The following is a 24,291-nucleotide window of genomic DNA, read 5'->3' on the forward strand; positions in this document are numbered from 1 at the left end:
GGGGATGTGCAGACTTATCAGACGACACGGTCCCTGATTGAAGTGTTATTTAACCTGCCAACCATTTATCTTAGTCTCATTGGATATGACTCTTAGCCCAGCAAGGAGCCAATTAAATGAAAATTGCTCTTGTCTACGTGCTAGAATTTATCTAATCATGGTGCATTGCCAATTAGGGGCTAATTTTGGACCCTGATGAATCTTTTAACTGGGAAGCTGAGGTATAAAAGGCGCAGCACTTCTCCAGAATCATTAGATTGAAAGTAATTGAAGTTATAAACATGCAGCTTTTCACACGAGTTATCCTGTTGGCTGTGACCATTTTCAGCGTAAGTTCTAGTACCAATCTATGGCTTAAGTCGTATAGAATTCAAAGTTAACTTGTATGTGAGTACAAGCGCACGCAGCATTTGATAAGTTTATTTATTGTTGGGGACTATCTTTACAACGTTTTTAATTCAACGATTGGGCGAATTAAAACAATTTTACTGGCGTGTGTCAGCTCTTATCAACCAAAAAGTAAATACTAACAAATAATAGAATTTAAGGGCAGATTTCATACGTATAGATTCCAAGTGTAACATTTAAGAAATTGCTATGAAACATTAAACCCTTTTTTCTCCCGATCAGGTCAGTGCCGTGCCGCGTTTTGGAGAGGATATTGGTCTGGAGCAGGTTCTTTTCCGCATGGTCCTGGGTGAGGCTGGGGGTCGAGGTCTGACTCCTGCTGCCCAGACTTGTGCCAACATCTACCTGAACACCACCCAGAAGAACGGCGATAAGTTGGCCAATGCCACCAATGCTTGCGAGGAGGCAGCCAATCGCACCAATGTGGCCTACACCCAGACCAGCAACTCCACCATCAACCAGATCCGTCTCCAGTTGTTGACCCTGGAACAGAACCTGCAGCTCTGCCGCAACGAGACCGATTCGGCTGTTTTCCTGAACTGCACTGTGTCCACTGTGAGTGTGTTGACCTTATTTACAAATTTATCAGCATGGCTGACCTCCATTTTCCACCAGTTCGACAAGAACCTCCAGCTGCTGGACACCTCAAACTCGCAGGCCTACCGAGCTCAGTCCCAGTTCGTTTCCAATGCCACTCAGGTGAATGCCGACAAGTCCAACTGCATCAGCTCTGCTGTCAGCGAGGCCAAGGTTCAGTCCATCCAGGCGGCCAATGACTTCAATTCGTGCCTGGACAAGATCCCAGCCCAGCGTGAGGTGCCCCAAAAGATGGATCAGCAGCTGAGGGAGCAGCAGCAGGTGAAGCCCACTCAGATACCCAAAGAGCAAGTATCTGCGAGGCCACAGCTGATGTTCGAAGATCTGCCTTTGACCAACTAAGTTCACAGATAAATAGTTAATAAACTGCTTAACTTCAGAGAGATCAATCATAAGGCTTACTCAGAAATCAAATCTGAATCTCTAACAATCAATATAGGGGGATTAATTTTTATCGATTAAGACTGGGTACTTATTTTATTACTTTACATTATCAGTTCGATTCGGTTTTTTCCTTAGAACTCTCGCCAAAAAGTTTCCCTTGTTTTTAATGGCCTATCAAGCCTTCAAGCCTTCTGAGAACATAAATCGGTGGAGTTTCCCGAACCCCTAAATCGGTTACTCACCCAATTGAAAGTCTTTCTGCTACTTCACACCCAGTTCCGCATTCGTAGGCCTTTATCATGATGATGGCACTTTGCCCACTCATTGTTATCATCAATTAGAATGCTTAAGACTTATCACCTGCCCGTCCAAGCATTTAGCTGATTGCGGTGGGCCCCTAAACAATTATAGATAAATGCAATTTAAAAATGGGGAATAAAAACAAAATGGGGAATAAAAAAATGCGCGCCGCTTTAAATTGGTCACCTGCCAGCGAAGCCACCTCAGAAACGAATTGAACCGCCATGATGGAGGTTCCCTGCAAAATTTTAGCAGTTTGTCTGCTGCTCGTCGGTGCTCAGGTGAGAATGCCAAACCCACTGAGAGGTGAAGACGGCACCCCAGGGTGTGGGCTTATATAATCCTCAAATGAATTCCCCAGGCGTTTGCGGCGGCTGAAGCAACCAGGAGCTCCAAGGAGCTTACCTGGCAGTCCCTGTTCTACGATGCCGTGACTGGAAATCTCCAGGAGCCCCTGGCCGAAGAGCTCATCGAATTTGAAGAGTGCACTGCCTTATACACTGTGGAAAACATAGAGATCCTGCTGAAGGCTGGCTACAAGATTCGTCGCTGCGGCAAGGTGGAATCTAAGGATATTGAGAGATATTTGGAACGCCAGGATGCCGTCTACACGAAACGCACTTTCGAAAGAGAGTTCGTTACCTGCGCCCTTCGCGAATCGCATCATGACAACCGACAATGCTACGTGGATACCGTGAGTTTTTATCTTCGATTTAATAACTCTTACAGTGTGACTAAGTCTATTTTTCCGAACAGGTTCTGAATCTCTTCAGTTCGGTGCGTCCTTACCGCTACGATCGTCGCCGTTACAGAGCCTGCATTTTCCGAGAAGTGGAAAAGGCAGTGATCAAGCTGAATGCAGCTTCCATCGCTCTGGCAAATTGCATCGCCCAGAGTCAGCCACAACCACTACCGCCCCAGAACAGCACTTTGCCACCACCGTCTCAAAACTCCACTACTGAAGGTCCATGGTGGGGAAACACTACTTCTCAGGGTCCATGGTGGGGAAACACCACCACTCAAGGTCCATGGTGGGGAAACACTACCACTCAAGGTCCATGGTGGGGAAACTCAACTACTCAAGGTCCATGGTGGGGAAACACTACCACTCAAGGCCCATGGTGGGGAAACACAACTACTCAAGGTCCATGGTGGGGAAACACTACCACTCAAGGTCCATGGTGGGGAAACAGCACTACTCAAGGTCCATGGTGGGGAAACAACTCAACGGAAGGTCCATGGTGGGGCAATAACTCTACTCAAGGCCCATGGTGGGGAAACACCACTACTCAAGGTCCATGGTGGGGAAACAATTCTACGGAAGGTCCGTGGTGGGGAAACAATTCTACCGAAGGTCCATGGTGGGGCAATAACTCTACTCAAGGTCCATGGTGGGAAAACACTACCACTCAAGGTCCATGGTGGGGAAACACAACTACTCAAGGTCCATGGTGGGGAAACACTACGACTGAAGGTCCATGGTGGGGAAACACTACGACTCAAGGTCCATGGTGGGGAAACACTACGACCCAAGGTCCATGGTGGGGAAACAATTCTACGGAAGGTCCGTGGTGGGGAAACAATTCTACCGAAGGTCCATGGTGGGGCAATAACTCTACTCAAGGTCCATGGTGGGGAAACAACTCAACCGAAGGTCCATGGTGGGGAAACAATTCAACGGAAGGTCCATGGTGGGGCAATAACTCTACTCAAGGTCCATGGTGGGGAAACAACTCAACCGAAGGTCCATGGTGGGGAAACAATTCAACGGAAGGTCCATGGTGGGGCAATAACTCTACCCAAGGTCCATGGTGGGGAAACACCACTACTCAAGGTCCATGGTGGGGGAACAATTCTACCGAAGGTCCATGGTGGGGCAATAACTCTACTCAAGGCCCTTGGTGGGGAAATAACTCTACTCAAGGTCCTTGGTGGGGAAACAACTCCACTGAAGGTCCATGGTGGACAAACACCACTCAGACTCCACCGATCTGGAACAGCACCACTCTTCACCCCAACTTCAACTCCACTGAAGGTCCATGGATCGGCAACTCAACCCAGGGACCCGTGAACACCACGACAACTCCTTGGTGGAACAACACCACTGCCAGTTGGAGCACTACAACCGTGGACGACAGAAGCACCACCGAGGGCAATTGGTTCGATCACCTGATGAACGAGATTGGAAACCTCTTCTAGACTTAAAAAGCCACGAAAAGCACACCTCAACTGTTAGGGGATATGGTCAGTGGACTAAGCTTTAGGCCGGGAAATAAATAAACTTATCAGCATTGAAAAGCTTTTGCGATTATGCTCGATTGGCGGGCCAATCAATGCGGGCCGGGTTGATAAGTTGATAAGCCATGGCCTCCAATGGGAAGCGGGAGCTCCGCAAATTAAGCGGAGACCGCAGCCACCCACTGGGCTCCGGACTGATTAAGATTTATTAGCCAGCTGGGGAGACCACGTGTCGCAGACGGCTGGGCAAAATGATGGATTTCAGTGAGACGTCAGCAAAATATTGCCGATACTCCGGACGTGGCCTTGAGCAGACACTTGGTGTGGATGGGAGGGAGATGACTCCACCAGGAAACCCGCATTCATAACGAGCTCGGAAGCTCCGTAATTAGTTAGGATCTAGCGATGGGGCTTCAGTAATGAGCTGTCTGCTTTTCTGAGTTGTGCTTCCCAGCTAAACCAATAAAATAATCATGGATTAAATAAACGTTATTGGTGGAGCAGAAATCACAGAAGGCAATCCGGCAAAAGGACTCGAGCAGCCGGCCAAAGGTTGAATAATTGCACATGGCTGACATTTGCATAACCTCCTGTCTGGCAGTCAGCCTATAGCCCGTTGGTTCAGAAGAGGTGCTGCGGTGGGGCTACGATGGAGGTGCTACTCTGTGCTTCTGCCACACAAAGGGAAACTGACCTAAACAATGTAGGTATGCGCAAAACTTTTAACCTCAGCGCCAGTAGATAAATCAACCTGGATCATCACCCACAGCATTCGTTGTCAGCACACACCTTCATTGTGTGTCCTGCGAAGGGTAAATCCCCGACAGATTCAAGTGCACTGCAACAAAAAGAGTGTAGCTATAGCTAAGATCTTATATTTATATGTAGTATAGCTTTGCAAAGAAGTGATTTGACTCAACTTACTAGACTTCTGTGTTTAAATATCCCAGACAAACGATGACTTTCCTCACACATTTTCTCGCGGTGTACCCTCTCACCATTTCATCGGTTTGCCGGAGCTGCCAGTAACATTTACGCCGCTGGAAGTGTGTGTGCTCAAACATTTTCCCACACTGACCTGGCCACTGCAGCTATAAATTGCAGCAGGACCTTTGCCCACCGCGATTGTATGCGTGCTAGTGTTTGCCTGTGTGTGGGTCAATATTTTTTCAAGTTAATTCAACTTGCATGGGTGCGGCACACGGGGCGAATGTGTGATGGTGATGAGGCAAGTCACGGGCTCCTGGAATGTAAATCAAGGCGGATGCCCACTACCGAATTCGAATATCACGTTGGATCTACATTACGCTTTAACTTTTGCCGCGCATCGGGAAAAGTTTTAATCGAAATGCTTGGATTTAAGCGATCAATTAACATTAATTGCCGAATGCAGGGCGAAACTTCATAAAAATGTTGGCCCTAGGTGATTAGATTAAAGACAAAGGATTAACCCTTTGGAAATCAAAAGTTTTCCACGGCCAGCAACCCTAGCATAACACTTAATCCAACGATGAGCGTTACGTTGTTCTCCGCTAAATTGCCAATTAAGATTTTTAACGATACTGCCCGTGAAGACTGAGAAGATGGCAAACTTGAAATTAGTAAGTCATTAAAGTGCGACCCGCCAGGGCAACAAAGAGAGTAGCATCCTGTCACTGAGTCCTTTAAGAGCCGGCGCTAAAAGGTGCGAGTGGGCGTGGTGGTGTTGGTGGGGGTGGGCGTGGCCATTGTGGGAGACACAACAGCTGACAGGCTGACGTTTGGGTAACTAATAGGCCTTATTTGCATGTTAATTGCTCTTGACTAAGTCAACACCAACAGAAGCGGCAGCAGCAGCCGCATCAGCGAGGGTAAACGATGGCATAAAAGTATTATAATAACGGTAGCACAATTTCCCAAGCAACAAGAATAATGAGCGGGCAAAATGGTGGCTAAGGAAAAACGCACCCAGACTGGGAGGCTGAAAAGCAACTCACGTTTTGCATTATTTTTAGCAGAGCAAAAGCGGCGCCGAAAAGTAGGCAACACCCGTCTAATGAACCCATTGAATCTACCAGCCCAATTAAATTATGCTGCCATTTTTTTTTCGTTTGTTTGTTTGTTTTGGGCCACACCACAAACCAGCACATTGTAACCCGACATTGATATCTCTGTGCTGATAAATCACTGGCGTCACATTCCCCGATTTTGGCCATAATTGTGTGAACTTCGTTTTGCAGCATGCAACATACAGTGCTGCTGCACACTCGTATTTCACAGTCAGTCCGCAAACTATTTGCCTAATGACAACACATAAAGCAGCGTGCCACAATTTTCTAAAAACACAAATAAATAAATAGTTTTTCTTCGTTTGCCGCTTGCGTTGCCATTTATTTTAATTTCATTTTTAGAATCTGCATATGCATTTCGCTGCGGTGCGTGGTTTTGCGGTGACGAGTGCACAAAATGGAGGAAAAGCGGATATAACAATTTCTCTAACTAACGCCATCAGCAGATAAACTAACAACTGAAACTTTGGCATACATGCGAAATTATGCAAAACTTCTGGCAAAGCCAAGTCACAGCCGTATATTTTGCCAGAGGCGAAAATAAATATAATCAGCACAAATATTTGTAATTTTTAGATAAAAACATATATATTTGTAAGTTTTTTGAGTTTAAGTTTTACTTTTCAATAGTTCATTAATATATAAATTGCACTATATACAGTAATTAGTTTGGATACAAGTTAATCCCTAATGCTCTCGAATTTAATAACTCAATATGCTAATGCAGAGTCCCTTAATATAATTATATAAATTTGACAACCGAATGGGAACGCATTTAATTGCAACAAATCAGAAGCGAAAAACAAAACAAATTAATTGCGCTGAAAATGCTAACCATTTTGTTAAATCGATCAAAGTTAATTGAAGTCAGTTGGCCGCACATTTGCATGTCATACATATTTAACAAACGGAATAAAACACTCGGCATTACTGAGTGCAACAGAAATGGAAATTAGCATAATTTCCACACGCAACATGCAACACGCGGGCTCTAATCAAAGAATTACCCTCTCGTGCTCCTCGGCAATTTGCGCATAGTTATGGAAATACGTACGATTTACCGCGAACAGAGACAGTCGAAAAAAAAGAAGTTAACGAAACTCTAGAAATTGAAGCACATAATTTGAGCCCCAATTTGTGGCACATGCATGGCCAACACACTACTAAAGATTCTGCTATATCGAACTCAACACATCATATAAATAAAGCATTAATTCACAATGAAACAGAGAACCCTTTGCCACGTGCCTGCAAAAAAAGAACGCCAAGAAGCAACAGAAATCGCATGCAATAAAAAGTGTAATTTGTATAGTAAATATGTGAGCGAGGTGCGAAAGCCATAAAATCATGCAGGGATGCCACGTGCAAACTCAGGTGACTGAGCTGAGCTGGTATATGGCCATTTGTGCAGTGAGATACATACTTAGCGGAAGCTCAGGCTGTGCTTACTATGAAATAGAGATAGTCAGGTTTATACTTATCTTTTACCGCAGGCTATGCCCATAAATTCACAAGTGCGCCCATTAACGCTCGAGTCTGGCCGAAGTCCTTAAAGCATAAAAGCCGCGTCCATAAATTTGCCAGCCTAATACAATGTCGCCTCGGCCAGCGAGCATAATGGCCTAAGTAAGCGGTTAACACTTGCAGAATGAGGGAAAATTCCCGGAGAAAAGCCAAGGGAAAGCCCAGACAATGGGTTTTCTCGACCTCAGCCGCAACTGCGGAAGACTCCATTAAATTGTCAATTGTAGAGAGGCAGCCGTGAAATGAAATTGAAACGAAAAAAATATAAAAAATCCTATAAATATATATATATAGTGGGAATATATCTGCATATCAGGCTGCTTCGTAATTCGAACTCTACAATTGTTGAATTTACTGCAATTTTATGGTCTTCTGTGGACGCAAATTGTGCGCTCGCTGATTGAAATAAATTGAAGCTTAATGCCCGCGAATATTGAAAAAAGTTTTCTCGATTTAATGGCCTTCTGATTGAATTACGTATTCGCCGTGTGGGCCAGCAGCCGTCCGCATTTATCATAAAACTGGTTTCCCGGCCATAATTACGGCTATGCAGCCGGCAGCTCCACATTCAATCAGTTGGAAAAGTGCACACCTAAACAATTGAACAATTGAGCAGCGGAGCCATTGAATGGCTATACAACTTCGTGTAAACAATTGTGCACATAAATTGGCGTGTTATGTTAGTTTTCGGGGGTAATCGCTTTTGGGTAATGCTTTGTTTTACCCGATACCATTTTTTTCCCCTCCACTATTTAGTTGCATGCCACACGAGGGACTAGCTATTTGAGAGCTGCCATGTGCATGCAGCTGAATGCATTTCCCGCGAAGCGAAGTTGTTATTCGCGTCCCAAAACCTTTGGTTATTTTTTTTTTTTTATTTTTTTGGCTGCCTCAGCGGAAACCATAATGGTCACATAATGATACAAATGCCACTAAAGAGGTCATTATGCGGGGCACGAGTAATGAATTATGTTACATGGACCGATAATAATCAGTTCACAAAATATGTGTACAAATACTTAAATATAAGTAAAATGATCTTTTTAATACGGTCTTTTAAAATATTTTGCCTAAATATATTTATGTAAAGAACATAATCAAGAAGATGCAAAACAGACACACTTGATATACGAGACCAGTGAAAGGCTTAATATTTATCTATACTTTCTTAATTTAGCTCTCATCTTAATCTAGCCTTACTTGTAGCATTTCGCAGCCTGCTCAACAATTTGTGGTCCTTTTTGTGGCAGCAGGAAAAGCGCATTGCCTGCCACGTTCGCCTTTTGTTTTTTCTCGCTTTAATTAAAAATGTGCTCGCCTGCTTTTGTTTCTGCTTTTGTGATGCTGCTCCTGCTGCTGCTGCTGCTCGTAAAGCGAATGGCAGGCGACTTCCGACTGGGATTAAAATCAATGTCCTGTTCTCTGTAGCTCTCTGACTTCGGCCCAAGCCCCGCAAACCCCTTCTAGCCAACCAGCCGACCTGTCAAGGCTGACGCTCTGAAGGACTGAAGGCCGTTGGCTGAGGTTGAGGCTGAGGCTGCTCCGAGGCTGCAACACTGAGGAGGAGACAATAAATTTCATATTGCCATAGGACATAAAAGGGCGTGTATAATATGCAAACACAATCAACGCGTCAGGACAGTTGCAGGCTGGCAGGCAGGCGGGGGGTGGCAGAAGGTGGTGGCGAAAGGGGTCGCCATGAAAGGATCGCTCACCCACGCACACACCCACCCTCTCCCGCACGCATTCACATAACAATTCAAGTGAAGCACACATACGCAAATAAATGTAAGCTAAACTTTGAAGTGCCAGGCAGGCACATATTGCATATGTAATAGTTTGAGTGTGCGTGCGTATGTGTGTGTGGCTGTGTGCATAAAGCAAAGCAATATAAAAGGAAATAAACCGGCGACAGCACTGCCAGCTTCAGAAACTAAACGGGGGAAAAAAAGAAGAAAATATGGAAAAATGTGATGGAGGAGAGGCGGGGGAAATATAAAAAGAAAGCCAAAGGAAGAAAAATATGAAGAGCAGAAAAGTTTTTTATGTGGAGACGTGCAGAAATTTTTAATTTGCGGTTTGCCGGAGCTGAATCCGAAGCTGAAACTAAAGCGGAGCTATATAGCCACGGCTACATAGCCATAGCAATAGCTCCGCTGCGGATGTCAGGCGAGCACGCCGCTTATTATGATTTACATATTTTCTATGCGGCTCCGGCAGCGCCCAAAGTTTTGCCAACAGTTGGACAACCCCGACCCGAGGCTCAGACAGAGCACATTTTGTAATTAAAGTTCACGAGGGCAACATGGCATTCAGCATCTACATTCGATGGAAAACTCGCCGCTCTTGCCTTCAAGTCGCATTGTTGCTCGCTAGCCATTTTTATTGCATACACCCAGGCGCGCCAAGGAGCAGGCAGGCAGGATGGGTTGGTGGGGGGATGTGATGGGGTCCTTGGACTGGGATGGATGCCACCAGTCGAAGGACCCCGGCAGCAAACGAGTTAAGTGCGCTCTAATATATGTACGGACACTGATAGAAAATATTTCACAATTGTTAATCATTCTTCGAAGAAAGAGAGTTGCTAACACTTATGTCATAATATTAAGTGATATCAATTGACAGAAGAAATGATTATTGATATCATACTAATCAAATTTGTATTAATATTTTCCAAACAACGCTTTCTTTTTTCTGGGTGCCTTGGCAAATGCGTTGACGTGCATACTTTAGACGCAGCTGAAGGAGCATCTGCAGGAATACCGGGAAAACGCAGTGCAAGGGAGTCTGGGCCATAACGCACCCAACAATGCGAAGTCCGCTTCCTGATCTGTTGCGTACTCCATCCACTCGCCATGCCCCTTTTTATTCGCCCCTCGGTGTCTGTCATTTGCATATTTAAATTGCAGCCAAGCAGATTGTCATCAGCGCGTTTAAAACGTTGATAAATGTGTGCCATAATTTTACGTTGCACGCACTCACCCAAGCTCACACACACACACACTTGCAGCGAACAGCATTTTAAATGCTCAACACGGCGTATGAGCAACTTGCGGCTGCTGCAACGACTGCCACTGGCGCACAAGCATCTTATGATTAATAAAGTTTTTCGATTTATTTCCGACACGCTTTCATCCGGCTCGCTTAGCAAAAGAGTTTAATCAGGTGTCGGCGGTGCAGAGAAGATATGCGAGTACCATTAAAAAGTGGCATATGAGAGATTAAATCAAGTGAGCAACAAAACGCTCGAAGCTTATCAAGAAAATTAATCATTCATCAAGTTTATTCAACAATTGTCTGCCATTTGAGACACTCAGGAAATGCACTTAGTATCCGAATTTCATTCAATTAATCGTTTTTTGAGAATTTAATATGAGAAAATAGTGACTACGATTTAACGATGCTTTCATAATTTCAAGTACACACTAGCAATCATTTACAAACATTTATTATATATAGTATATTTTCCTTACCATCCAACGCAGCCAGTTAAAACTCCGCTCCTGGCCACTTTCGCAACTCATTCATCTCCCTCTAATAGAGTCTCAATGTGTTTGGCTTGGTCAGGTGAGCATAGTTTGGACCTGGCCGGGAACTACCGTGCACACTAAGTTATGGTTTATTGTCCTCCCAGCTCGAAGGAGCCACAGCTCCGCAGGACTTGCAGAGAGCAAACAGCGCTGGAGCAAACAGGAACAATCCACCGGCACTCCTCTCGTGGAGCTAGGGGAGCAAACATGGGAGCCAGTGCAGCATGAGTAGCAGTTGGCAAACACACATCCACAAACACGCCCTGAAACACATACGCCCCATTCTGGAGCCAGTCCATACCCATACTGCTACATCATTCACAATTTGTTTCAATTTTAAATGCGTCGACGTTGAAACCACCCATTTAACCACCCAACGCCCACAGAAATGGGCGGGGCCGGTGGCCGGCGTACGTGTAGTTTTAGCGGGCACTGTGTGGGTGCCCTTGGCTGGTTGTGCATTTCAGTTTCAGTTTGAGTTTCATTTTGAGCGCGCTCTCAAAAATTATCACAGAGAATGTTTCAGCGCCGCTGTCGAGTGCGAAAAGGTTGGCCCCGCACTTAAGCAATGTCAACGGCAGCGCAGGCTTCACTGTACAAAAAGTATCTGAAATATGAGGCGGGAATAAAGGCGAAGAGGAACAAAATTATATTTCTTAAAGATTTTTTAGTGCTCAGAGGTGGAATTATGATATATTTACATTTTATTCCTTATTCCATTTATTCTATTTTTAATAGAAACATTAACATTTAAGTAACATTATATATTTAAGGTATTTAAAAATAGAAAAATAATGCTCCTAATGAAATGGGTATCCCTTGTAAAATCCTGTCTCTTGCAAGGATGTACTTCCTAATAGCCCAACAAAATGAAGACGAACATTTTTAAATTTCCATTTGATGTGGCTTTGCCACAGTGTTTCCCTGCCCAGCCCCGCCACCACCCCCCGCCGACTGCCAGCGGAAGGAAGCAAGAAATAGCTGGAGCAGAAGCTGCCGTCGCGCTGAGACGATTCGTTGTCGCCCGGCATAAGCGTATTTGCTGAAAACGTAACGCTTGTTAGGACAGATAAGAGCGCACAGGATATATCCACTCGAGGCGGCCACACAGGACGCGGAGTACTGGAAAGTTGGGCCGGGCCTGGGCCAGGCCAGAGTAACCGGAATACAGGACTCAGAGTCGAAGGAGTCGCAGTCGCAGGACTCGAGTGGGAGTGGAGCGGCCATGATAAATGACATGTTTCATTTGACATTTTAACAAAGTGTTGAATTTTTGCTGCTTACTGCTGCTAGCTCGTTGGCGAAACATGAAAAAGTGAAGTGAGCAGAGGGGATCCTCTTGGCACGTTTTTCCTACGTACTTGTTTTGCTTGGCATTATTTTTTCCCTGCCAGTTCCGCGCGAATTGTTTGGAAGTGTTAAATAAACCCAACCGCCAAGAAGCCACCGCCCACGAAAATATATAAACAGCAAGGATATGTACATACAGTTTGTACATACCCCTGGCAACAGTATAATTTTTCAATCATGTTCGAGTGCTCTGGGTGGAACTGAAAACTCAGCTGAAACAGTGCGTACTGTAAGTACTTTTCCCCTCGAAGTTCGCATTGATCTGGCAAGCGTCAAACAATTTGGAAAACAATTCTTTTTACAGCCAGCGGATTGGGAATGACATATGCGATTGCTTTGGTTAAATTTTAATCGAATGGGTTGTGTTTTCACGTCGCCCCGAAATCGAACGATTTTCAGCTACTTTGTTGAATGGGAAGTTAATGGTTTTTTGTAGTAAGTACAACAAAAAAGGGGGCTTTAATTATTCATACTACATAAAGTGTAACTTTCTATTATTCTAACATAATTTTACATTTATATCGAGAACACTCTGCTATTGTTCTATCAAATAAAATTTATGATTTTCCGGCGGCGGTCTTAAACGGTTCCCCTTTATTAAAGTTTAATTGCCATAAACAAGTCAAAAAAACGAAAGGGTCAGCGAAAAGGTTTTGGAGTATTGCTCCAAATGAAATTCGCACAGTTCAACATTTGGTGTGTCCTGTAGGCGATAAAAAACGCTGCGAAAAACGCTGCAAATCCTGCTGTGAAAAACTGCCACCCGACACCTTTTCCGATGGTGGGTGGCCCATTTAATGCACTTCAAATTGACAAGTAAAACCGCAAACATTTGCTGACCCGCAAAAGAACGAAAAGGAAAATGCGCGGCAATGTGAAAAACGGTCGGACCAATAAACCAGAAAAAAGATGTGCTCATAAAGGGAACTGAAAATAACACATATATCACATAAAGAGGAGTCGCTACAGTTAAACTGTGCCAATACACACATGCATTTGCATATAAATGTGCGGCATGGCATGCAGCAAAAGCACCCAAAAAGCACAAAAAAAAAAAGAAAAAAAAAACACCCAAAAAGGGCCCAAACAAAGGGCACAAAATATTTTTAAAATGGCCAAACAAAAAAGTGCAAACATTTAAGCGCACAGCCAACTGAACTGAAAGGCGGCGGCGAAACAGCGAAACTGAAATGCTGCCAACTCACTAAAATGCTGAATGATGGGAATAAAAAAATGAAAAATAGGGCGGTCACGCACGCACAAGGGCGTGGCAGTCTGCGCCAGTGTCTGAAACAAAGCCAAGCCATAAAAATAAATATAAATTTAACAATTTTTCTTCTGCCCAAACCATTTATGTTTGTCCGTCTGTTGGCAGCGCATCGTGCGCTGAAAAAAATATAACTATAAATAATAATAAGATGTTTAGTTAGACTTCTGATAAAAATAAGAAAGCAAAAGTATATTTCATAAGGCTTTAAATTAACTCAAAATCAGAATCTGATATAATCATAACAGTTTTCTTTAAAGGAGCAACTTCATGGTATGTTTGCAGGCTTTTTTTCCAGTGCAGCATCTGACACTAGCCAACTGTCCACAGCAGGGACATTTTGTTGTTGCTTTCTTTGGTTATTTGGGTGTGCGGCGTGTAGGTGTGCTGTGTGTGTTGTGTTTGTTGTGAGGGCGGTATGGTGTTTGAGGTCAGAGCCAGAGAACTGCAAGGGTGGCATTTTTTGCCACTCGACTCACACTCAATCATTTTGAGTGCAGGTGCCACTCACCGCTCACATCGCGGGCAAAACAGGTTAGCAATACACACGGATATATTTTTTTGCAGCAAGTAGAGTGTCAAAAAACACCCGGGTGCACTTAGAGTGCCAGTGGCTTGCTGCAGTTCTCTGGTCAGAGCCCAGCGCTCACCTGGACGCCTTTTTAGCGGTTGACAATGCTGCGTCGCGTCGCCCTTCGTTTTTATGAATTATTACGTAATAAATTTTCGAAAAATTTTTTTCGTTTATGCAGCGGGGGGTGTCACACACACACACAACCCCACACACACAATAACAAAATTTAACGCCCCATTGAGTGCGTTGAAAGTTTTGGCGGAGGTGGGCTTGGTGTGTCCCTCGGTTGCGGTTTTTTTATACGCACAAGAGAAAAGAAATCCAGACGGGGCTGCAAAACACAAATATTTAAATTTAATTAACTTTATTTACCAGAGCCTGGCTGCGGCAGGCCGAGCTATTAAATTACAGCTGGGTGGCATGGAACAAAAAGTGTGTGTGAAGTGTGTTTATCCAACAACTTTGCGTCAATCAAATCGAAGGCATCGTAAAAATAGAATACAGACTAAATCTCTGGCATTGCGTGCCGACTTCAACCACTTCCGCCGGAAGTGAGATTTAGTTCCCTCGCCATTTTTCTTTTTACGATCTCCAGCTGCTAATTTAGCGCAGTTGGGTCGCTTGGCCGAATTAGCATTAAAATAAAAATGCGAACTCTGTTAAACAAATAGGCCCGAAGGGATCGGGCCATGGATAAGTTATCCCTTTTGTCATAAATGTGCGTTTCGTAGACATTTCCAAATTGTAATACATCCGCTCAAACACACACACACAGGGAAGAATGGGAGAAACGGAAAGAGAGCCGCATATGCGGGGCATTTGTTTAACTGAAAACTGTAGCCGGAACGGAAACGGAAATATATGCTGTCAGCATTTTATTTGTTTGTGAGTGCGTGATTTTTATGCTTCTCTGGCCAGGGCAAACAGGCCTCTGGGCCCCGTCGACTAAAAGGGCTGCAAAATAATAAAAGAAAACGGCCCAGGCACGAACGGAAAGCGACTTAGCAAAATGCGGTGGTTCCCCGTCTAGGGAGCCAGGGGTGACCAAGGCGGCCAAGGGAGGGAGGTACTACTGGCATACAATAGCCATGGCCTAAAGCATCACTTTGTTAGCCGCCATTTGTGGAAATTGTTTATGCGAGTAGTTTTGCTGCTGTTGGCGCCCAATGAGCAAAAGTCCTGGGCCCTGCCAATCTAAAGTACACGGAAGGAAAAGTTTTTGTTAATAGTAAACTCCATATTTAGATGTTTCATTCATAATTTGTAAAAGTCTAGTTGCATACTTTTAGACTGTTTAAAGTGTAGCATTTATACGCAGGCAATGAATTTTCAAATATGTGCGCTTAAATACCATTATTTTTGCCAGTGTCTTCAAGGCCATTCCCCTTTTCAGTGTCCCACCGCCAGCTGCTGAATTTTCAAACACGGCAATCAGCAATGCAAATGCGCCTGCAATAGATCCCCGCAATTAAAGTAACAGCCCACGTCCGAGCTGGTGCAAGAGCTAATAAATGCTCATACGCCCTGTGGACCGGCGTTGGCCTGAAGTGTTGCCATGTTGCCAAGTTTTTGCCTCGGAGCGGAGGCCCATTGTCGTGGGCCGTGTTGCATCCACATAAATAACTGCGACTTGGCCTGGGCGTGTGTAGACAGCAGATAATGGTCAAGTTGGTAGCACAGAGCGGCAGAAATATTGTTTCCGGTTTTTGTTTTCATAAATTACACCGCATAAATTGCGCATTCAATCGTGTGTGTAAAAAGGCCAAGAATAAGAGGGTCTTTGGCTTTACGATGTTTTTATTTACTTGGGCCAGCGTCGTTTGGGCCATGTTTGCTTTCATGTTTAACCCGCATCTACAATTCAATTGATTTTCAGTTTCTCTTTCACTTGCTTTTAGCCCTCCACCAGGCCAGCGGCAGTCATTTGTAGAGTGGAGTGCTCCGGCCGAGGTGTTTGGCCAATAAATTGCGCCGAGAGTGTGTGCGCCGCCTTTTTGCCTTTTGTTATTGTTGCTAAATATGCGGCAGGTGGCAAAGTTTAATAATGAAACACATAAATTGCCAAAGGTTAGCACCTCGCCGAGAGCCACTAGCCCTCTTGATTCAACTGGAAGTTTTTATCCGCTGACCGCCAGTCGGTAAATAACTTCAGGTGCTGGCTTAGGTGTGTGTGTCTGTTTTGGCCATTTCAGTTGATGTTGGCCCAAGTAAATTAGCAGCTAGTTTATTATGGAGCGCTTGACCCTTTCCCTAAAGTTGAGAAAGTTTCAGCAGACCAATTAAAATACTTTGTCCCAATGTTGACTCATTCGAGTGGTGGTCATCTGTGAATGGTGAAATGTGTGCGGTTCAGTGGGTTAAGTCCTTGACCATGGGTCAATGGCAAATGCCCAAGTAATCTGCATTTCTCGACAACATCCACCATGCATTTATTCATTTATGTCGTGGCAAATAAACAAAGAAAGTCCCAAAGAATTATAAACACATTTTTGGCTTCAAATCCAGTCTAGACGGTATAAATCAAGATGCCCCCAGAGGGACAGTTCGAAATGAATACATTACACTACGACACTAAGATGGATTTACGCACAATCAATCAAACACTCACATATACTTGGTCATAAGTGCCGCCGTGTCCGGGTGGGCTATTCAAATATTCAAATATTCATGCACCATTGGCTAGTTCTTTCATAAAATCCACATGCTCTTTATCCCTAATAAGCCGTAAGTCAAGCGATTGCCATTCAAGTGCCATTGAGTAGCAATTATGGGTGCCCTTCAATGTGCACATCCGTAATATCGAGAGTCGCATTACAGTTTCCGATGCAGCGTTCAATTTTGATGGCTTCGCACTCAATGCGAGACCCATTTGCATCCGTTTATGAATGTCCTGCCGTTGTGGTTGGCAACTGCCAGGATAATACTTCCGCTCGATGTATTTGCTCATGCATGGTGCGGGTATGTGCATTATTTGTTAATCAGCTTGTTTGCTTTAATGCTCTCGATGCTTTCACATATGCTTAGGTGCACCAAGCCACAACTTTGCACAACTTATCTGCGGTTTTATGGAGTCCATTAAATCCCAAACGATGACCAGCAGTTGCACCTGCTGCGGATGCCACTTAAGCCAACGTAAATGGAAGCATCAAGGTGCAGCAAATGATTTCTGTTTACGTCCAATTATAATATGATATTGAATTCTAGGACAGGTTTTCATAATACATATATATACATACATAAATGCGAACGAAAACCGCTAACAAGATAGTTATTATATTAATTATACTCAATATAATCAATCCTTTGCCATTAGTAAGCATATTTATCGTTATATTCGATTTGAACCTATTAGCATTGCTTTGCGTCCCTTTCTCCTTCATAATATCTACTTATATAAACTTGGCAGATATTTATGATCCTCTATTTATCACACTCAAAGGGAAACTTATGGCCGAAGAAATAGGCTTATTTAGGAGTACATTTTGTGGTCGAGTTGCTGCAAGGCTGTGTATAAGCCTTGTCCCTTGACATTTATTGCTTTATCACTTGGAAAGTCTGGCTCTCACTAATGTACGGCCATGCTGTCATTGGTTCTGGCCATATTTTCGGGATGTTGGCCCAGGATATGGCCGCGTTAATAGGATAACAAATGTCAATTGTTGTTGATCGCGGTAATTTGTTTTGATTTCTCTGCGCGAGTCAAAGTTTCCCAGAATCGAACTGCCAATGTGCCGCAAATACTCGTTATAATAATGGCAATATTTGGTTAAAGTAACTAACAAAAGACAGCATGTGTGCTTCGTCGACTTAGCCGCAAATCCGCTTGTTGTCATGCCATTTGCCGTTTTATCGACATCCGTAATGAAACAAACATAATGAATGGCACTGGAGTATGTAGGCACACATACTTCGAGTTCGTCGGGGAATGTTCAATAGTACGCTCCCAAGTAAAACGACATTGCATTAACGAATTAACGAGATTTATCCAAAATTGGCGAGCCTAGACGATGGAGCAGCTGTCGAACCTTCTAGTCGATGATGAAATCGGATGCCACAAGCTCCGGGCGGCTGGTAAGTTTAGTAATTACATGTCAGGTGCCTGCCAGCTCGAAACCCACTCTCGAAATTAATTTCCTTGGCCCACTAAAATCTAAACGATAATGCGAACAATTCGATAAGCTTGGTTGGGCGTCGCTTGGGCGTGGCAAATCCGATTTTAAGCCGGGAATACCCTTTTCAAGTGCGATGCCATGATTAAACCCACTCCCCCATCCAACCCGCGGTCGCTTTCAATGTGTGTATTTAACCCGAGTGTAACGGAATTAAGCACACCCACTTGCATGGCGCCGAACCAAGCGAATTGTAGGCCACCCACATCTAGCCCCCTCATTTAAGCCCCTGAAGCAACAGGAAAAGCAGCTCCACTATGAGAAAATATGCGGCGACTTTGGCTCAGAGTTGGAGTTTGGAGTTTCAGAGTAGATCTCTACAAGGAAAAACTAAAAAAAAACCTTGACAAAACTAGCTAAGTTTATCCAGAACATTTTTCCATAGAGCCAACTGCACTATTTTGTTTTAGACAACCCAATTTCCTTGCAGTGCACAAGTTCCGGTCGTATTTCCTTGGCAGTCGGAACAGTCGAAAGCTGCTGACAGACCGCCGAGGGTGCTCAATGAAAATGGCCTTGGTTTTGGGTTCGCACACGCACACACGCAAACCAAATGGCTCTTCGATTTGGCCAACTGGCCGCGTTTAACTGGCTAAATAGCGTGGCAGCAGGTGAAAAGTGGGTGGGTGGCTGGATGTTTCGGCAAATTAAATGCCGCAGCAACAAGACCGTCAGCTGTGGAGCATGGCTTTGCATATGACAACGGCACAGTGCAAGAGCGGTTCAGAGGTCAGCGATGCGCTGCGCACGTGGGCCAACGTTACGTATACGCGATGTGCTATGTGAGCGGCCGAGGGCAATTGCACTACCGTCCGTCCGTCCATCCATCCTGCTGCTTGCACATGTTGAAATGTGTTAAATTTATGGTTTGATCTGGCACTACCCGGCATTGCCAATATGCCATTGCCAAGCTGCCAGCTAGCACCAATATTTATGGCCCAGACGTGAGCACATGTGCCAAATCTCTGGCACCAGCTGAATGATGAGACCGTATCGGAATTATGACTTAGTGGGAGCCCTCAGTGAAATTGCTAAGACGCTGAGCTCATTCACCTTTCTGAAAGTCATGCGAGTGCAGCTGCAACTGCAACGGCAATTACTGCAGCTCACGTAAAAATCACGTAAGTTTAAATTCACTTTAACATCATTAAGACAAAGTGCGCACATTGCTGCGGTTCTTTTTGCTGCGAATGTCTGAGGTGGAAGCCGGAGAAAACAGTCTAATGAAAATTTAAGTGGCGCATGCTTGATTTAGCAAATGAGCTGAGTATGCCAGCCAGCCAGCCAACCTGCCAGCCAGCCGACCGACCTCTTGCCTTTGTGTATCCGGGACTCGAGACTACTCCGTACTGAGGACTCCGGAGTCTGGCTGCTCGAGTAAAGAGTGGGCAGGAGTCGAAAATAACGTAATTTTCGAATTAATTAAATGACGCTTATGGAACTCCAAAATTTGCTGGCTCTGCGGTTGCCGTTGTGTGTATCGTGTGCTTGTTGCCAAATCGGTTTGGACGGGGCTAAAAGGTTTTCCCGCTGACGATCCATAAATCTGACTATAAGCACGCCTAATCTCTGGTCGAAGTCTTTGGACCCACCGTGGAGCGCCGTTTGAATGCAAAGGATGTCTGTTGGTGGTCAGCACTGTGGTTCGTGGTTTCCAGTCCAGTCGCCGGAAGTACGGACTGTCTCATCTCAAGGCTGGTCATAACCTTTGACCCATTAAGATAAGCGAGGGCCGTAAACGTGGCCAACAAACAAAGAGGCGAAAATGAATTATTTGACTGGCCTGTTGGCTTGTGCCCCCCAAAAGCGATAAGCCGTTTAGGTATAGGAGCTACACCCCAACAAAAGTGAGTGTCGGAATCACTCATTTCAATACCAAATTAAGTTCAATAATTCATAGATCTTCAGAAAATTATCTGCCATGCGGCCACGTAAACAATTAAATGTTCTATTAAAGAGCAATGACTATGTAAGCAACTTAATTGTTTCCTTATTGGAAATAGACTAAGTACTATTTATACCTTAGATGAATTTCTTTCTGTGCACGTTACTCTCATTAGAGCGTGCGACCAAGCTGAGCCATCATTCTCTTTCGCCCCCACCCATATATCTCAGCCAAATCCGAATCGAAATCGAACCCCAAATCGAAATGCAAATCATTATTTTAGCAGCTGGAACAGAAGCAGCAGGAGGTGGAAATCTCGGAAAATCGTGGGGTTGGTGGACAGCAACTGCAGGCGAACGTGCCATGGGCAAGTCCACGTCTCATTGCGGCACATTTCGCATAAGTATCGCACTCAGGGAACTTATTGATGCGCATAAATCAGTGGAACTCGCCCCAGGGAGCCGGAAAATAGTCGGAGAGCGGAAAAGCGGGAGAGTGGGAAATGCGGGCAAGCGGGAAATGCGAATAAAGTGGGAAAATCAGGAGGCGGGCAATGCAACTCTCTATGCATGCGAAATCACTGCAGTAGAAAATTAGAAAATTTTCGGCTCTGCCCCAGACAGAAAAGCCAGTCAAGATTCGGTTACATCGGCACTTATCTGGTTTTATTTCTGCACCGAAAAAAAGAGAACCAATTTCTACCTAAATCATATATCTAATAATACGATAGCATTTTACAATTTGAGCTTAATTTATCTTAAAATAAATTAACAAGTAATGAAATAATTATGCACGACTTACAAAATTGTAAATAATATTTAAAAACAAATTTTTCATTTTTCAAAGCTCTCAGTGCTCATCATCCATCCCTTTTCCTCCACTCTCTCCATCCCATTCACACGTAAGTGCAAATCGCATGGCAAGTGCAACATCTGTGGCATCCAGAAATGAAGTCATAGAGAATCGCAGCAACCAAAAACGTGACAACGCCGCCAAAACGACGGCAACAGCTGAAGAACTTGAGCGACATCTCGTAACCGGCAAACTGGGTTTTCCCCGAGCCTTTCCACCCTCCGTTTGCCCCCACCCCACCCACTTTCGGAAAATGCCCTTTCCCTTGGCAGTGCCAGTGCAAATTGCAATTAACGTTGGACGCCCTAATTAGCTCAAACCATCTCGGAACGAGCTCGTTGACTAAGCTTTGAGTGCATAATTAGGCAAAGACCCATCCCGTCCCGAAATGTGGAAGGTGTACTGAGAGAACGCTTCGCTAAAATATTTTTAAACATCACCTACTAAGCAGCCAATTAGCTGGGGGTGGGCAAAGAAGCCACCCGAGGTATTTGAGGCGCCTTATCAATTACCTGTATCATCAATCAAAGGCTCTTTGCAGGTGTAAAGCACCCGAAATAGCTCCAGCTTTGAGGGGCTCTCGATGGCTGTGTGTTTGTGATGTTGCCAAAGATAATTTATAAAAAAATGAAAAAAAAAAGTGGCAAGCCGAATGACAAATGAAATATGGTAGGCAGGTGAGAACGAAAGCTGCCGCATAAATATTATGTAAACAAAAACACGCATCACAAAGTCGACAACTCATTACGCTTTAGTACTCGATACTCTTGGATTAAAATTTAGTATCGTTAACAGACAACCACACTATGCCATATTTTCTTAAAGCTCATTAAATACAATTAAACAGTCAAATTAATAATATCTCTTAATATCAATTACCAGTTGAACAGAGTTAAATGAAAAACCAATTATCTTAAACACCATGTTCAACAAATCGACAACACTGTGCTGCGAAACTTGCCTTGCACATCTTAAATCGAATTGATAGTTAAATTCATCTGCCCACACTTTCCACTTTAATTAACATTTTCCGTATTTGCAAAAAAAAAAAAGAATCCGCAGGATGGCATGTGAATTTCTCACAAATTAAATGTGACGAAAGCATTTAAAAACATGCATACATTAACGAGGCGACGGCGTTTGAATGGCAAAACCAATTTGGCCCCGGATGCCATATGCCGTAAATATTTCTTTCTACAGCATTGCAATCGATGCAACCACAGATGGAGGCTCTTTGTGATATTTGCATTGCGCTTGCATATTTCGCTGACTCCACTCCATTTAAGAATAAGTTTTAACTTGATTAAAAAATGGCAAGGAGCGAGCGGAAACGGAAGTAGCACGAGCAGCAGCAAAATCAGCAGTAGCAGCAGCATTGCAAATGCAAAGTGAAATCTTATGCAATTAACTTAAAGCCAACTTGACTCGGCCAAAGGACAACCAAGGCCAAGTTGGAGGCGGTGGCGGCTGGAAAGGATTGGATGGCGTTATCAGGGGACCAAAGAGGTCAGCATCGCTTCAAAAACTAATTGACATCGTTGCTCTGGCAGCCGCTGACAGCTGGCGCTGAGAGTCCTGCATAGGATCCTGGTCCTCATCCTGCTGTTTTACGCCCATCTGCTGCTGCTTCTCCTTCTCGAAGACTCGCAAATATTTTCACAGCTTTCGGCTCGCTTTTTAGCCACACGGAGAAAAAGTGCAGAACTTAATTAGCACTTATCATAACTTTTTGGTTCAGCACAAGATGGTAAGTTAATTGTAATAATAATTAGCAATATGTTGAGAAATCTATGTGTCCTTCCTTTATAGCAAGTAAACAATATTCACTACGCAATATTTAAACTTAGCCCAGGCCATGCTTATCGAAATAATTGATATGATTTTTACTAAGTAAACAATTCTTTCGTATTTATAGCCTTATCGCAGTGTGTTACTACCCAAGTATCGTATGTTAAACTTAATTCCACTGATAGTTGCCGTAAAGATATGATGAAATAGAATAAAGTTATGGGGTTATTTCTCGCTGTGCACACCGAGTCCGCAGCTCTTTTGCCTTGGCAGTTTTAATTTAATTTTACACCGAATTCTGCACCCTGTCGTGACCAACGTCGTTGGTTGCAGGCGCCAATTTTCGCGCGTCCTTTTGCGGCTGCACTGCAGAAGGATCAGAAACGAACCCACCGCCCCACTGACGTCGGCAACTATTGTCGGGGCCATTAAAAAAGTTTAGTCCGATTCGAGCTGGCACGCTTAATAGCACAGATTTTAATCAGAAAATGAGTTAAAAGCCAGCTGGCGGCACCGTCACCGCCGCCGCCATCGCTTGACGATATCCTTCTGCCGCTGATTATTGTGCTGCCTTTTGCCACAATTACTTGCACACGTCGCCGAAGGCCGAACGCCGAAGAAGAAGGAGCCACAGTGCCTGCCAAAAGTGATGGTACACCGCCACATTGCCGGAAAGTTGGGCGCATTATAAAAGTTTTATCTGCAGCAGCGACAGCGGCAAAAGTGACAGGAAAACAAAAAATGCATTAACCACAGACGAGACTTTCGCGAACATTCATCATTATTTTTTCCTTTCTGGTGCTGGCTGGAATCCCAGGGACTTAAGTGATAAGCAAAAGTTTGAGCTGGAAACTCTCGAAAATCGTGGATAACATTTTATGATACGTACAATCAATTTGAAGATATTTTATATGTATATATATATATTTAGTTCTAGAACGAAAATAAAACTGCTTCAGATGAAACACTTATAAACGTTTGATCAGTACCAATTTAATTTTTAAGTTTTTTATTTTTTTAATCATTTAGTTTTAATCTGTCAGTTTTAAGTGTTAGGCAAATTATTTATACACTTTATGGCGATTATCTTTGGCCGTGCTCAAATCAGAAACGCTCATTGTCAGAATCTTTACGCCCCATCAGCAGAACAATCAGTGAGTGAACTAATCGCTCACAATGCTCGAACGAATCGTTGCTAATCTACCCCACATGACTAAAAATGCAAATAGCACAGACTATAAAAAACCAAATGAATGAGTCATTTTGGATTGCGAGATCTCGCTGAGCTAGACAAGCGCCAGACTGAGCATCTAAATTCAAGCTCGCTTTCCTTTTTTTATTACGCCAAAAACATTTTGAGCGTGTGTTTTCTATTGT

General features: G+C 44.0%; 2 protein-coding genes across 3 annotated transcripts; both read left to right on the forward strand.

The window, feature by feature from the left end:
• Positions 1-232: 232 nt before the first annotated feature.
• Positions 233-1,394, forward strand: LOC6609716. The gene is made up of 3 exons (XM_002034337.2): positions 233-329; positions 631-963; positions 1,024-1,394. The coding sequence occupies exons 1-3, from the start codon at positions 282-284 to the stop codon at positions 1,345-1,347; spliced, it is 705 nt and encodes a 234-aa protein (XP_002034373.1). The 5' UTR covers positions 233-281; the 3' UTR covers positions 1,348-1,394.
• A 469-nt stretch (positions 1,395-1,863) lies between these two features.
• Positions 1,864-3,987, forward strand: LOC6609717 (bifunctional endo-1,4-beta-xylanase XylA). Of its 2 annotated transcripts, XM_032716062.1 has the most exons (4): positions 1,864-1,970; positions 2,051-2,383; positions 2,446-3,073; positions 3,314-3,987. In XM_032716062.1, the coding sequence occupies exons 1-4, from the start codon at positions 1,914-1,916 to the stop codon at positions 3,886-3,888; spliced, it is 1,593 nt and encodes a 530-aa protein (XP_032571953.1). In that variant the 5' UTR covers positions 1,864-1,913; the 3' UTR covers positions 3,889-3,987. The 2 variants fall into 2 exon arrangements, with proteins under 2 accessions (XP_032571953.1, XP_032571952.1); XM_032716061.1 differs by having other exon boundaries at positions 2,446-3,987.
• Positions 3,988-24,291: the final 20,304 nt, after the last annotated feature.

This window comes from Drosophila sechellia, chromosome 2R, assembly GCF_004382195.2.
Source record: "Drosophila sechellia strain sech25 chromosome 2R, ASM438219v1, whole genome shotgun sequence".
Taxonomy (NCBI): domain Eukaryota; kingdom Metazoa; phylum Arthropoda; class Insecta; order Diptera; family Drosophilidae; genus Drosophila; species Drosophila sechellia.